This window comes from Chiloscyllium punctatum, chromosome 8 (assembly GCF_047496795.1).
Source record: "Chiloscyllium punctatum isolate Juve2018m chromosome 8, sChiPun1.3, whole genome shotgun sequence".
Classification (NCBI taxonomy): Eukaryota; Metazoa; Chordata; class Chondrichthyes; order Orectolobiformes; family Hemiscylliidae; genus Chiloscyllium; species Chiloscyllium punctatum.
Genome location: NC_092746.1, coordinates 35,793,101 through 35,809,052, shown reverse-complemented (window position 1 = coordinate 35,809,052; position 15,952 = coordinate 35,793,101). Strand labels below are relative to the sequence as shown.

General features: G+C 39.9%; 1 protein-coding gene across 1 annotated transcript in view; it reads right to left on the bottom strand.

Moving 5' to 3' along the window:
* crppa (CDP-L-ribitol pyrophosphorylase A) overlaps positions 1–15,180 on the bottom strand; it is a 247,300-nt gene extending 232,120 nt beyond the window's left edge. The window contains 3 exon segments of the mRNA XM_072575375.1: positions 2,141–2,420; positions 14,487–14,802; positions 14,805–15,180. Of these exon segments, the coding sequence (XP_072431476.1) occupies positions 2,141–2,420; positions 14,487–14,802; positions 14,805–15,003 (795 nt within the window). The 5' untranslated portion in view covers positions 15,004–15,180.
* Positions 15,181–15,952: the final 772 nt, after the last annotated feature.

Here is a 15,952-nt window from a genome sequence, read left to right as displayed (position 1 = left end):
GTTATTTTGGTTCATGTAAGTTGCATACTCAAACAATGAGAATATCTGGTCCAATCACAAAAATATGCATTTGCTACATTCCTGAGTTATTTTGTTGTACAAGTAGATTATAGAGAAGTGTGACTCTGAGCCAGAAAAATTGACTATAGCAGATGACAGTTAACACGTTGGCAAAATATTTTACCAGTTGACACTTGAAGCAACATTGCTCAATGTTGCTTAGTTCATTTTTTGCAATTGCTATCTTGATCAATTCACCTCCAAGTCAATCCAAGCTGCTAAGTAACAATGACTTGTCTATGATGGTTAGTACTTCAAGTTAACACTATGGAGCATCCCATGTGCCTGACCTTTGAATGAAGACAAGTGAAAGATCACTAGATAGAATATTTCGATTGGTCAAATTACTGCCCTCATAACACAATGTCAATTGCATAGACCCTAGCACCTAACCTCTGCGTGAGATCTTTTATTTCAGACCTGACAAAGCCTGGGATCATCATGTCTGAATGTTGGGGTAAAAGCTAATGTGTCATGAGAACAACCTTATAAAAGATATTAAAATGCAAGCCCAAAACAGTTTGTAAAGAAATCCAAGTTGAAAGAATTGTTAGGCATATAATGATCATTTATGTGATAAGGAAGTAATATTTCAGTGGGTATATTGATCCAGAGTTCCTGAATTTCTAATCAAAATCTTTAGTAGAATCCTGACAATTGGCTGAATAGCCATTTTTACATCATTCCTCCCAGGGTTCCACAAATCTCCCACTAAAGAAAGAGCAGGAACCCCTTGACAAATGAGGGTCATTCTATTAAATGCAAATGTTATCCGTTATAAACTTTTTTAAAAAAAACTCATCGAATCCCTATAGTGTTGAAACAGATTGTTCAATCCACCAAGTTCACACCAACTCTTCAAAAAGCATCCCACAGACATCCACGCCCCTACCCTATCCCTGTAACCTTCCATTTCCCCATGCCCTCCACCGAGCCTACATATCCCTGGACACAGTGGTCAATTTAGCATGGCCAATCCACCTAACCTGCGTTTCTTTGGATTGTGGGAGGAAACTGGAGCACCCACAACAAACCTACATAGACACGGAGAGAATATGCAAACAGACAGTTGCCTAAAGGTGAAATCGAACCTGGGTCCCTGGCGCTGTGAGGCAGCAATGCTAACCACTAAGCCATCGTGTCACCCTGTTATTGATATTGATTCATTGGAGTGCTAACTCTGATCTTGTAGTTACTAATTGCAAAATGCTTGGTGTTCAAGCAAGACACTAAATCCGCAAATTAGCCAATGACCAAGCATTATGTTATTGCACTGAATCGGAAGGTCTGAGACTCAGTCTCTTCTCTGTGGTAAATTAAACGCTTTGATCCAAGGCTTGCTCCAAGAGTGTGATGATTGGCCTCATAGCTGATGATTCAGAGCAGGTGGGAATTATTCAAGGTTATGGTTCATGATCATTTGAGACCACCATGGAAAGTGTGAAAGTTGAAGGAAGACAGAAGCCAGCTTTGTTGTATCAACTTGCACAATCAAATAATCTGTTAATATTCAAGGTCTGGGTTAACATGACTAGCTGGATTATGACCACATCATAGTGACAGACTTCAGGACTGAAACTAAGTAGTAATTCACTAGGGAACAGGAAGTATCCATATAATTCACACAATGAATATTTCTATAAATATAGGTCTTTGTGAAGTTGATAAGGTCAGTAGAGAGGGGTCGGGGAGTTCAGAACAATAGAGCTAACATTAAAGTTAACATTAGAGCGAAGCCAGACAGAGATTGAAGTCAGAAAGCACTATTCCATACAAAGGATTGTGGAAAATTCAAACTTTTTCCCTGCTGTAAACATTTCACTGTACTCCTATGCGTTGATACTTGAGTACGTGTCAATAAATAATATTCTCTTCTTGCTTCCCCCTACTCTTCCAAAAGCTGCTGAGCCGAGGACAATTGACAATGCCAAAATTAACGTCAATACACATTTGCCCAGAACCAAGGCTGGAAGTGCAGTTTAGATACAGATTAGTCAAGATCTAATTTACAAGTGAAACCAGCTCAAAGAGCTGAATGGCCTCTGGTTCTTAGCAGCGGCATCATAATATTCTTACATACCCCACATTCCTTCGCAGCTGTGGCCACGTGGAATAACATATCTTCCTCTACGAAAGGCCTCACCGCATCATGGATGATCACCACTTCAGGTTTCTGCAGCCAAGCTATACAAGGCTGATTTTCCACAAATGCTTTTAGCCCATTGAAAATAGACTGGTGACGAGTGAGTGCACCCTCAACAACTGTTGTTCTTGAGTGCCCATAACGCTTTATAATCAAATTCATCAATTCAAAGTTTTGTTTTGACACCACCACGACAATGTCATTTATCCAATGAACTCTGTAAAAGAAAAATAGAATGTATCAAGAAGAAACAAAGACATTTCACAGAATTGTAAACAATATTAGTACTACTGTAGACATAACTTCATCATGCAAGCCAATTATAAGATTAACATTAGATTAATTATATAAGGTTCTTCAAACAATCTTTTCAATACTCCTTAGAGTATTTATGTAGATCTCAAAACAGCCAATTGCAGTTTTTGAGATGGCTTTCTCAAAACCTAGATTTTCTGCAGGTCAGAATTTCTCAAGAGCTTTTTAAAATGATGGATGTCCCTGCTTTCCCAGGCTTCCCTAATTTCTGGACTGCCTAATAAGGGTGTGGGCCAGCTCACTGCATGATCCCAAACCCTGCACATCACAAATGGCCACTTCATTAGCCATATCACTTATTCTGGGTAGTAATCCAGTAAATGTCCCCTGAGCTGCCTCCACTGCATTTACATCTTTTTTAAATAAAGAATTCATAATTGCACACATTATTTGAGATGTGGTCTCACCAATATCCTTTTAAATTGGAGCATAACATCACTACTTCTATGTTTATTTCCTCTTGTCACAAAGAAAAACATCTGATGAGGCTTCTTGAATACCAGCTGCAAGAGAAACCTGACAAATGACTCATGCACTGAAACACGGATGCCCTCTGCACCTCAGAATTTGGCAGTCATTCTGAATTTAAGTACCCTAAAGACACTGCTTTTTTATTCTTCCTTCCAATGTCACATTTTCCCACATTTCACACCACCCGCCAGAGTTTTGCGATTTGTTCAACCTATCTATATCCATCTGCAATTTCCTTACGTCTTCTGCACAACATACTTTCCTGTCTCTCTTGGTGTTATTTGAAATTTTCGGCATGATACCTTCACTCTCTTTATACATTGCAATTAGTTATGCCCCATCACAGATACTGTTGACTCCACAAGTTGCATCCTGCTAATCTTATTTTCTGCTGGCTAGTCAGTCAATCTTCTATCTCTGCAATTATGTTACTCCCAAACCATGAATTTTTATTTTTGCAAACAAGCAACTTATCGGGAGCTCCAAGTATAGTACATCTACAGGCTCCCTTTTATGCAGAGCACGTTATTCCTTCACCAAATGTCAACAACTTGAAAACATACTAACTGTTCTGATGTATCTTGAGGTTTTTTTTTTTAAGTATACAGCTACAATCTCTTCAATGATCAAATCTAACACTTTCCCTACGCCAGATGTCAAGTTTGCTTGCCTATAGTTTCCTGCGTATTGCCTCCCTCTTCATATTTTGGAATGCTCAGTTGCGATTAAAGGCAATCATTTTGAAATAAAAATGTTCCAGTCATCAAGAACTCCCACCTACTCAATGAACTTTCCAATATTTCAGCAATCTATGCCTATTCTTTGCATGTTGTTCACACGTTCACTCAGCCGACTTGCACTCAGTCAACAACATTCGGTCCAACTCGTCCATGCCGACCAGACATCCCAACCTCATCTAGTCTCACCTTACAGCACCCGTCCCATAACCCTCTAAACTCTTCCTATTCATATGCCTTTTAAATGTTGCAATCATACTAGCCTCCACCACTCCCTCTGGCAGCCCATTCCACACACACACACACACACACACACACACACACACACACACACATCACTCTCTGCATGAAAGCGTTGCCCCTTAGGTCTCTTTTATATATTTCCCCTCTCAACCTAAATCTATGCCCTCTAGTTCTGGACTTCCCCACCCCAGGGAAAAAAACTTTGTCTATTTACTATCCATGCCCCTCCCATGATTTTATAAACCTCTAGAAGTTCACCCCTCAGCCTCCAATGCTTCAGAGAAAACAGCTCTAGCTTATTCAACCTCTCCCTACAGCTCAAATCCTTCAATCCTGGCAACATCCTTGTAAATCTTTTCTGAACCCTTTCAAGTTTCACAACATCCTTCCAATAGGAAGGAGACCAGAATTGCACACAATATTCCAACAGTGGCCTAACCAATGTCCTGTACAGCCGCAACATTACCTCCCAATTCATGTACTGAATACACTGACCAATAAAAGGAAAGCATACCAATCACCTTCTTCACTATCCTATCAACCTTAGGCTCTACTTTCAATGAGCTATGAACCTGCACTCCAAGGTCTCTTTGTTCAGCAACACTCCCTCGGACCTTACTATTAAGTGTATAAGTCCTGCTAAGATTTGCTTTCCCAAAATGCAGCACCTCACATTTCTCTAAATTAAACTCCATCTGCCACTCCTCAGCCCACTGGCACATCTGATCAAGATCCCATTGTAACCTGCGGTAACCTTCTCCACTGTCCACGACACCTCCAATTTTGGTGTCATCTGCAAACTAACTAACCATACCACTTATGCTTGCACCCAAATCTTCTATAACAACAAACAGTAGTGGACCCAGCACCGATCCTTGTGAAACATCACTGGTCACAGGCCTCCAGTCTGAAAAACAACCCTCTACCATCACCCTCAGTCTTCTACCTTTGAGCCAGTTCTGTATCCAAATGGCTAGTTCTCCCTATATTCCAAGAAATTTAACTTTGCTAACCAGTCTTCCATGGGGCACCTTGTCGAATGCCTTACTGAAGTCCATATAGATCACGTCTACCACTCTGCCCTCATCAATCCTCTTTGTTACTTCTTCAAAAAAACTCAATCAAGTTTGTGAGACATGATTTCTCATGTACAAAGCCATATTGACGATCTCTAAACAATCCTTGCCTTTCCAAATACATGTACAGCCTGTCCCTCAGGATTCCCACCAACAACTTGCCCACCACATATGTCAGGCTCCCCGGTCTATAGTTCCCTGGCTTGTCTTTACCACCTTTCTTAAATAGTGGCACCACATTAGACAACCTCCAGTCTTCCAACACCTCACCTGTGACTATCGATGATACAAATATCTCAGCAAGAGGGCCAGCAATCACCTTTCTAGCTTCCCACAGAGGTCTAGGGTACACCTGATCAGATCCTGGGGATTTATCCACTTTTATGCATTTCAAAACATCCAGCACTTCTTCCTCTGTAATATGAGCATTTTTCAAGATGTCACCGTCTATTTTCCTACATTCTACATCATTCATGTCCTTTTCCTATATCCTTTCTTAAATTAGGAAAACAATAATATACTCTGTACTTCAGATGTGATCATTCAAGGCCCTGTAAACCAAAACATAATTTTGCAGATTTACATTTCCCATCTGCAAAAAATCTCATAGCTGTCATCCCTGGTTTTGTTGTAAAAGTTTGTTTTGAGTTAGAAAATTTAAGGTTCAACCCCAACTCCAGCAATTTGGGTTGAAATTTCAGTAGATTATTGACTGAATGTTGCACAATTGTGGGTCTAGTTTTTCAAATGAGATGTCAAACTAAAACCTTGTCAGCCCTTTCAGGCACAAGACCAGACTATGATATTTCAATCTAACAAAAGATTCTGAGAGTAAGTCTCAACAACAAAGATAACAGGCTGTCTCAATAATTTAAGGCAGACTTTAAAAATTTAGGACAAGGACCAGCTGAAAACTGGTGAATAAATGTACACTGAAATTCATGCCAAATAGATCTACGAAAAGCATATTAAAAAGGTGTTGAGGCACGCATTTATATCCTGAAGACAAAAAATATATCACTGAGGAAACAAAATAAGCCAGTTATGTATGGAGTTGCAGACAGAAACATATAAGCTACAGACAGAAATTGAAGGAAGATAGACATTTATCAAAAGTACACCAAAACAGTGGGTCATAATTTATGAACTGTGCTGCACAGCTTGATAGAGACAAATATACACTGGGATAAAGACACAAACTGCAAATTAGAAGCCAGGGATTTAATTTTCTTGGTAACAAAGTTGTGCCGTTAAAGATTTTCCACCTATTTCATAAAGCCCTTATCCCTCGACAAGAGACCTTTTTTTTATATCTTTGTGCAATTACTAGAGTTGTGAACAATGGCTCATTGCGTTCTTTAGAAATACCTGCATATGTTACAGAAAAGAGTGAATATCAGCTGCAGCAATCACCAGAGTCCAGAAAATAAAACACAGATGTTTTGCAAAGAAATTGGTGAGATGACAAAACACACTACACGTGACATTGTTGATGTGAATTGCACTGACACATCTGAGGTGAGGCTTAACAAGGAAGGACAGCAAAGAGCGATAGGTTAAGGAGACATTTTCGTGGGAACAGACATATGTGGAGTATTAACACTGTGGGAGATCAGCTGAGACAAATGACCTGTTTCCATGCTGTTTCTAAAGCAGATTAGACAATAAAATTCACAAGTATCATGAAGATAGCTTCAAACATAGAAACCAGATGATCTTGCTTCTGTGTCACTTCTTTACTAAAATGTGAAAAAACAATTACAATATGTATGGTTTTACACATTGTAAATTTTAGCTTTCCCAAAGTACTTTTTAAAAAAAAAGATACTTTTTTATATTAACGGAAAATATTTTAGAGCAGAGGAGAAATACTTGTGATTCTCCCCCAGAATAGGTTGCTTTTAAAATCTCTTATTTCTCCCTCCCAGTAGATATTCACACTGGTGCTGTTCAGAGTAAGCAGATAACCTGAGGCACTGCAACTGGCCATTGCAATCCTACCCAAGCGAGTAAGTCAGTCATTGTCCCTGCTTCTAATTGTTATCCTACAAAACCTGTTGGGAAAGGTACATTTAGAAAAGGCTACAAAAATCTGTTAGGAAACGTGTGCTGAGAAAAGGCTTGGTAAGTCGAGCTTAGAAACAGATAGTCGACACCAGAGTAAAGTATCACAAAGTCACCCCCATCAGGAAAGGAAGGAGACAAGTCTATAAAACAAATTACCCTGATTGAACCAAAGTTGTAACAAAGATACAGCATTGAAAAGCAAACAGTGCCATTAGAATTTTACAAGTATTTTAACAATCTGAAGTGTACCAACCAATCTCAATTTATGAGCTGAAAGGATTTCGCTGTTAATCACTCAACTGTGTGATGCAAGACAGTTCTATAATACAAAACCAACAACTCAATGCTTTTGCTTGAAATTACCAGTAGAAAAATATTGGATAGTTACTGTGATATTTTTCAATGAAGATATTCACCCTTAAAAATCTTCTCTCTTACCAAACAAACAACAATAAAGAAGTAGGTCATTCAATCCTCGAGCATGATCTGCCATTTAATAAAATTATAGTTGATCTGATTTTAACTTCAAATTCGCATTCCTTCTCAAACCTGATAACCACTTGTCTCTTGCTTACAAAGAATCTGTCCACCTCTGCCTTATAAATATTCAAAGACTGCTTCCACTGCCTTTTTAGGAAAGAGTTCCTAAAATACACAACCCAGTGTAACGTAAAAAATTTCCCTCCTTAGCATCATCCTGGCAAAGTTGGACTTACAATCAGCATTATAACAATGAATAGAACTTCAGAAGTTAGAATATCCTTTTCAAATTCTAACAAGTTTACAGGTCAAGGTGCTACGTTTATGTGTCTAGTGCATGAATTTAACCAAAATGTGCAAGGGCACAAAATCAGGCCAAACAATTAATATTTATTTTGCTTAAATATATTCAAAAGGCACACAATTTGTAGACAGTCAATTTTTTTTATAATCCATATGACATCTTATAAATTCCTTCTACGGAAATGGAAACAATCTAAATCACTGATGAAACAGACAGTATTCTAACCTCACACCTTTCGTACATTGTCTGAGCTGAAACGACACTTTTTTTTATAAACCTTAAATTATCTTGGCAATGTGACTTGGAAGGAGTTCTGGGATTTATACATTAATGAAATGAAACCTGTAGCCCATTCTAAAAGATGAAAGTCTTAACAGTAATCTTGGTTTGCTCAATATATTGCATCAGTGTATGACACTATGATCTTTTGCTGTAAATTCTGTGTCCTATTCCACTAGCTAGCTGACAAAGGAGCAGCGCTCCAAAAGCTTCTACTTCCTGGTGTCACGTGATTTTTAACTTCGTCCACCCCAGTCCAACACTGGCACCTCCACATCATATTATAATTTATGCTTCTCATCACAAAGTTGTAGATTTTGCAGCAACCTAATTTGTTTCATTAAATCCTGTCTGGCATACTATATATATATATATATATCTCAAGGGCTGATTTCAGCTATTAACTCAACAATCCCCAACATTATCCTTCATTATAAGTGACTACACTTCAAAAGTATCTCATTAACTACAATGCACTTTGAGGAGTCCTTAGATTGGGAAAGGTGCCGTACAAAATCTTTTCTTTCTATTGTTTCCCTCAGACGAGGAGTAGGAGAAAACTCCCCTCCTTTCCCACACCACATTTGATTGCTGTAGATTGTTTTTAGAATAATACATTTTTAATTCATGAGTGTTTAACTATTTATGTATTTTATATTTAAGTTGTTTAAGATTTATATGCAAGCGACATACAGACTGCTTTCCTTGCATCTTGCTAAAAATAAAAGAGTATTTGTTGTATGTTATGTCATAGACTTTGCTGGTGGGACAGGATGTACATATATTTGGAAAGGCAAGGACTGATTCGGGATAGTCAACATGGCTTTGTGCATGGGAAATCTTGTCTCACAAACTTGATTGAGTTTTTTGAAGAAGTAACAAAGAAGATTGATGAGGGCAGAGCGGTAGATGTGATCTATATGGACTTCAATAAGGCATTCAACAATGTTCCCCATGGGAGACTGATTAGCAAGGTTAGATCTCATGGAATACAGGGAGAACTAGCCATTTGGATACAGAACTGGCTCAAAAGGTGGAAGACAGAGGGTGGTGGCGGAGGCCTGTGACCAATGGAGTGCCACAAGATTGGTGCTGGGCCCTCTACTTTTTGTCATTAACATAAATGATTTGGATGTGAGCATAAGAGGTACAGTTAGTAAGTTTGCAGATGACACCAAAATTGGAGGTGTAGTGGACAGTGAAGAGGGTTACCTCAGATTACAACAAGATTTGGACCAGATAGGCCAATGGGCTGAGAAGTGGCAGATGGAGTTTAATTCAGATAAATGCAAGGTGCTGCATTTTGGGAAAGCAAATCTTAGCAGGACTTATACACTTAATAGTAAGGTCCGAGGGAGTGTTGTTGAACAAAGAGACCTTGGAGTGCAGGTTCATAGCTCATTGAAAGTGGAGTCGCAGGTAGATAAGATAGTGAAAACAGCGATTGGTATGCTTTCCTTTATTGGTCAGAGTATTGAGTACAGGAGTTGGGAGGTCATGTTGCGGCTGTACAGGACGTTGGTTGGGCCACTGTTGGAATATTGCATGCAATTTTGGTCTCCTTCCTATCGGAAAAATGTTGTGAAACTTGAAAGGGTTCAGAAAAGATTTACAAGGATGTTGCCAGGGTTGCAGGATCTGAGCTACAGGGAGAGGCTGAACAGGCTGGGGCTGTTTTCCCTGGAGCGTCAGAGGCTGAGGGGTGACCTTATAGAGGTTTACAAAATTATGAGGGGCATGGATAGGATAAATAGACACAGTCTTTTCCCTGGGTTCGGGGAGTCCAGAACTAGAGGGCATAGGTTTAGGGTGAGAGGGGAAAGATATAAAAGAGACCTAAGGGGCAACTTTTTCATGCAGAGGGTGGTACATGTATGGAATGAGCTGCCAGAGGATGTGGTGGAGGCTGGTACAATTGCAACATTTAAGAGGCATTTGGATGGGTATGTGAAAAGGAAGGGTTTGGAGGGATATGGGCCGGGTGCTGGCAGGTGGGACTCGATTGGGTTGGGATATCTGGTCGGCATGGACCGAAGGGTCTGCTTCCATGCTGTACATCTCTATGACTCAGAGCTGTACAGCATAGAAACAGACCCTTTGGTCCAACTCGTCCATGCCAACTAGATATCCTAAATTAACCTACCAGTTAAAAATTACACGACACCAGCTTATAGTTCAACAGGTTTATTTGGAAACACTAGCTTTTGGAGCACTGTTCCTTCTCAGGTGATTGTGGAATATAAGATAGAAAGGCACAGAAATTTTTCGCAGAAGTTTACAGTGCCATGTAACTGAAACTATATATTTAAAAAGGCCTGGATTGTTTGTTAAATCTCTCATCTTTTACAATGGGCATGTTGGTTTCAATTCATTCATATGTAAATTCCAAACTTTCTTAAAGTTACATTGTCAAGTGAACTTTAAAAATAGGTGCCATGTTAGCCCAGATAATGCACTGAAGGTGTGAAGTGCCCTGTGTGAGGCTGTCTGTGTCCCAATGTTCAGACTGATTCTAATCTAAGGTTTTTACAGAATCTTCCATGGATTCGTGAAGTTTTTGAACAAAATAAAATGTAATTCTGCAAGTACAAATTCACCCCACAAACTTGTGTGTGTGTGTGCGCGCATATGGGTGTTTGTGCGCAGAGAGGTATGAGTGTCTTTGAGAGACTATATGTCAGTGTATGTGCAAGTGCAAAGGGGTAATAGTCTGTGAGAGGGTGCATGTGGAAATGTGTGTGAGAGCATCTGAGAGAGAGTTTGTGTATGAGAGAAGATCTGCGTGAGTGTATGGCTCTGTAGGAGAGTGTGTCTGTGTATGTCGTGCAGTGGGGTCACCTGTAGTGTGACACAAAGCCAAGGTCCTGGTTGAGGCCATCCCCATGGGTACCGAACCCAAAGGGATGACCTCAACCTGGACCTTGGGTTAGTGTCACACTACAGGTGACCCCACGATACACACACACACACACACACACACACACACACACAGAGCCATACACTCACGCAGACCTCTCTCATATAGAAGCTCTCTCTCTCACCCATACATTCCCACATGCACCCTCTCACAGATTTCTACCCCTTTACACTCACACTCCAAATCATAATCTAAATGGTAGTCCCATTTGCCAGCATATGGTCCATATCATTCTACACTTCCTGTTTGTATACTCACCCAGATGCCTTTTAAATGTTGTAATTGTTGCAGCCTCCATCACTTCCCCTGGCAGCTCATTCCATTGAGGCTCCCCTTCTGTGTGAAAAAGTTGCCCTTTAGGTCCCTTTTAAATCTTTCCCCCTTACATTAAACATATGACCTGTAGTTGACAACAGATCTAAGTAAAATAATAAGAAAGAGCTGCAGCTCTGAGATTACATTCAAATGTACACAAACACACATATACAAATTTGGGTGATAGTAAAAGTATTTTTTCAAAGTATAATAAAATGATGTGATTTTTATAGATTAATGACTGAGGTAGCTTCAGAATATGCTCAGTAGTCTGTGCATTTGACATTGAGACCAGTTAAGATGTTGATGAAAAATTTATGTTTTCTTCTGGGGAGAAGCATTGCTGGGATGTTTCTTAAAACATGGACTATGCCATGTGGATGGTCAAGCAAGTGAGAGGGCTTAAGCATGCAAGATGGAGAGAGAGAGGAAGGAAAGGAAAAAGAAGGAAATTTCAAGCAAAGAAGCAGGGTTTATTCATTCTTACTGATTGACCAGTTACTCAATTACAGCCATAGAAAGTTGATTCCTGGTCCATGGAGTAGACATGATTACATTTTAACTGGATGAGTTCCATTATCAGTAGGATTCCATTGGACAAAGTGATTACATCAAATGCTTGTTCCCCACTAGTTGAATACATTGGTGAAAAAAGTGTTAACGTTTCAATTCCAGTGGCCATGAAGTGAAGAAGGGTCACTGGACTCAAAACTTTATCTGTTTTCTCTCTACAGATGCTGTCAGACATGATGGGTTTCTCGAGCAATTTCTGTTTTTGTTGTTTCAGATCTCCAACATATACATTTGTTTCATTTTAGTGGATACACAAGTGCTTGACTAGATAGTTTGTCAATAGGTCAGGAGCTAGTCTATTCACACTGCTCCAAGGTAATTGTCTCTAATCAGGTTTTCTGGACAGCTGTCCCCATACTAGTGACCCTGGAATTTGTAAGATACAGTAATGCTAATGTTGACCATCTTAGCAGCTGCTTCTTTGAGTCACTGGGATGGTGTTTCAGGTGTTTTGTTTTCAGCCCAATAATTACATCGTCATTTTTGATATAATGCCTGCCTTGATAAGCCTATAAAACCACAATATCCTTCTTGGAAAATCACAATTGTCTTCAGATATTCATCTGAATAAATTATAATAGTTACTTTGTTTGGACTCTTCCACTCCTATTTCTCATCTACATGCCACATCTCTATGACATAATCTGAAGTTGCAGCATTAGTTTCCACTTGCATGCAGCTACCACCCAGCTCTGCCTTATCACCAATTCTCTCCATTCCAATGCTGCTGTGCAATTATCAGACTCCTTATGCAAAAGGCCACATATTTTCTTATTGGGGATGATAAATGAAATGGAGATGGAGTCCTAGAACTGAAACATTTTCATGATTTTCAAAAAATGTCAGTGGCATGACGAAGATTGTTTTCACTTCCTCACATCACCCTGTCTCAGCCTATGTTTACCTCTAACATGGACCATTTTCATATATGCCTGGTTGATCTCTCATATTCTACCTTCCACAAACCCGAGGTCATCCAAAGCTGTGCAACCAATGTCTTCATTGACAGCAAGCCCCATACTTCTATCACCCCTGTGCTCACTGACTTACTCTGGTTCCCAGTCAAGCTACAATCTCTTTTTTGATTTCAAATCCATCTGTTGCCTTACCCCTTCCTATCTCTGTAATCTTCTCCAGCAAAACTGCTATCTAAGATTCCTGCACTCTAATTCTGCCCTCTTGAGCATTCCCGATGATATTTCCCCTTCATAAGTGCCTGTGCCTTCAGTCACCTCGGCCACAATCCCCGAATCCCTTTCAACCTATTTTTTTCTCCACTGAGGCCCTCCTCAATACCTGTCTCTTTGACCTAGATCCTAGTTATGTGACGTAGTATCACTTTAGGTAACACTTTGTTTTACATTCCTGTCGTGAAGTGCCTTGAGATATTGTATAACATTAAAGACTTACATAAATATAAGTGGTTATTCCATTTACCATGATACTAGTAGTAATCAAATATATATCAAAGGCTTAAGCATGGAAGTGAGGTAGCAACATTTTCAGGAGAAAAAAGGGTCGGCAGAAAATTAGTGTACATATGATTTCACTTCCCCCCCCCCCCCCCCCCCCCATTTTCTTTCTTTTCTCTCCAATGCTGCAGAAGATAGCAGTCCATGAAAGCAAATCTAATTGACTCCAACAGTGACCCAGATTGTCAATGTTACCATTGTTTATACATGCCAATACACTCTGAACGTCAGCAGGCTATTTTACTTAGGATTTGGAGCATCAACGTGATATTTTCTGCTCAACATACATGTGTAGTTTCAATCAGGGCCTTAGTTCAGCAAAGCCAGCACAAAGTTTGAATGACATTTTTCATTGCGTAAGACCATCAAGACCAATTTTAGGAAGCCCAACATATGCAGCACGGTTACTGATGAAGAAAAAAAGCATATATTAAACATTTTAAAGCAAACCATGTATTTTCTACACAGCCACAACCATTAGCAACAATGTGGTGAGTGGGAGTATCATCAAGAGATGTATAAATGAAAATGGAATAAGTGGTGAAAATGTCTCCACAGGTGTGGCTATGGAGCAACAGGAATAGAAACCAAGGAAGTTAAGATATTTTGGTGTTGAAGAGTGGGTAGTGTACCATCACCTAGTCCAGTGAGTGTCCTTTATGCAATTGCTTAGTTACTGTATTTCAAGTTGACCCAGTTGGAGGCAGGAGGTATTATTATAAGACTTCCAGGAATATGTCGAACCAAGATTAACAATCGTAAACGTAACCTCTCGGAATGCCTTAGGCAAATTTAACAACGCAGTCTACCATATATCCTGTGATTACAGCATTCATCTACGTTTCATACAACAGAGACCATGATACGACGTGTTTGTATGTCTGCAAAAGAGCGTTGGGACTCATGGGCGGTAACGAAGGTGCTATACAAATTCAAGTGACTTCCATATGCAGGTTTTTTTGCTCTGAACCATTATGACGTCAACAGTGAGTGGAGCGTTGAGTGATCCCTGGGCAACGTTCGAACTTGCTCACCTCTCGAATGTTTCCAGTGTGATACTGATGAGCGGCCTCTGCAGGACTTGACAGAATTGCTTCGGAGTCGCCGTTCCCATTCTCTCCCCGGAACCACCCGCAGGCAGCACCGCTGCCACTGAGAAATCGAGCCTCCGGTTCCCAATGGCCTGCTCCATCCGGTTACAGTGATTGCAAACTAAAGGCCGATTCGGTTCCGAATCACTCGCTGCCTCTGCCATCAAAATGAAACGTGCCCACATACACAAAAAAATATAAAATACGGGTTCGGGGACCAGAACCCGGAAAAGGTTTTGCAGTCTATCTTTAAAAAAAACAGTTTGAGTGCCTCTTTGAAGATGGACTCTGCTGCTGGGTAGCGAGCGATGTTTGACAGACGCGCGCAAGTTAGGGATTTGCAGCTGATACCATCGAGACACACACCAACATACATTAACTTCTGTGCATTTTCCAGCTGAGTCTCATTGAAGAGAACGTGATCTTTCATTGTTCTTGTAACAAGTACACATATTCTCATACGAACATTAATTTATGTCGGTGCATTGTTTGAATAAAAGCCAGAGAGAAGATAACATTTTCTTAAGCAAACTATGACCTTAATGTGTTCCCAAAATGTTTAATGGAAACAGTTGCATGGTAACTTAAAAATGGAGTTCGATGGCATATTTGAAAAGGTGGAAATTGCACGACATTGCGGGAAATAGCAGAGGGGTGTGGCTACTTGGATAACTATTTCAAAGTTCAGATACGGGAAGGGTAATAGACTGAGTGGCCTCCTGCATGACGTGATAAAGATAAATCTATTTTGTTTTCAAACATAATTGTGGTAATATAAAAGTTTACATTGCAGTCCAAAGATGTGCAAGACAGGTGAATTGGCCATGGCTAAATTGCTCATAGTGATAGGTGCATTCGTAGGGAGTAGGGGTGGGTTACTCTTCAGAGGATCTGTGTGGACTTGTTGGGCTGAAAGGCCTGTTTCCGCACTGTAGGGAATCCGATCTCTTTCAGTCACTTGTATAAATTCATTATCGATTCAGGTTGTTCAAAATTACCAAATAACATTTGAAGGTTCAGATGTTTGCAGTCACCACAGCAGCTTACATCATGCTAAGAAGGAAAGATAAAGTCAAAGACTGTTAGTCCATGCTGTATTAGAGTAACATAAATATTCTAGGTGAAGAAAATACCATAATAACGAAACTAGAGCAAGTGCAAAAAATGTGTAAAAGTAGGCCAAAGGATGTGTTAAGTTTTCTTGCCCAATTGACCTTTGTATACTGACTGCAGGAAAGATTGAAATTAAATAGTAAACTAAAAGGTCAAGTAGTGGGTTGGGAAGTTCTCATTTAAGGAATGTGGTGAGCTACTGCAGTGCACCTTGTAGGTAAGTACACATTGCTACCACTATGCTTTGGTGCTGAATATTGAAGGTGTAACTGTGTGCCTGTGAAGCAAGCTGCTTT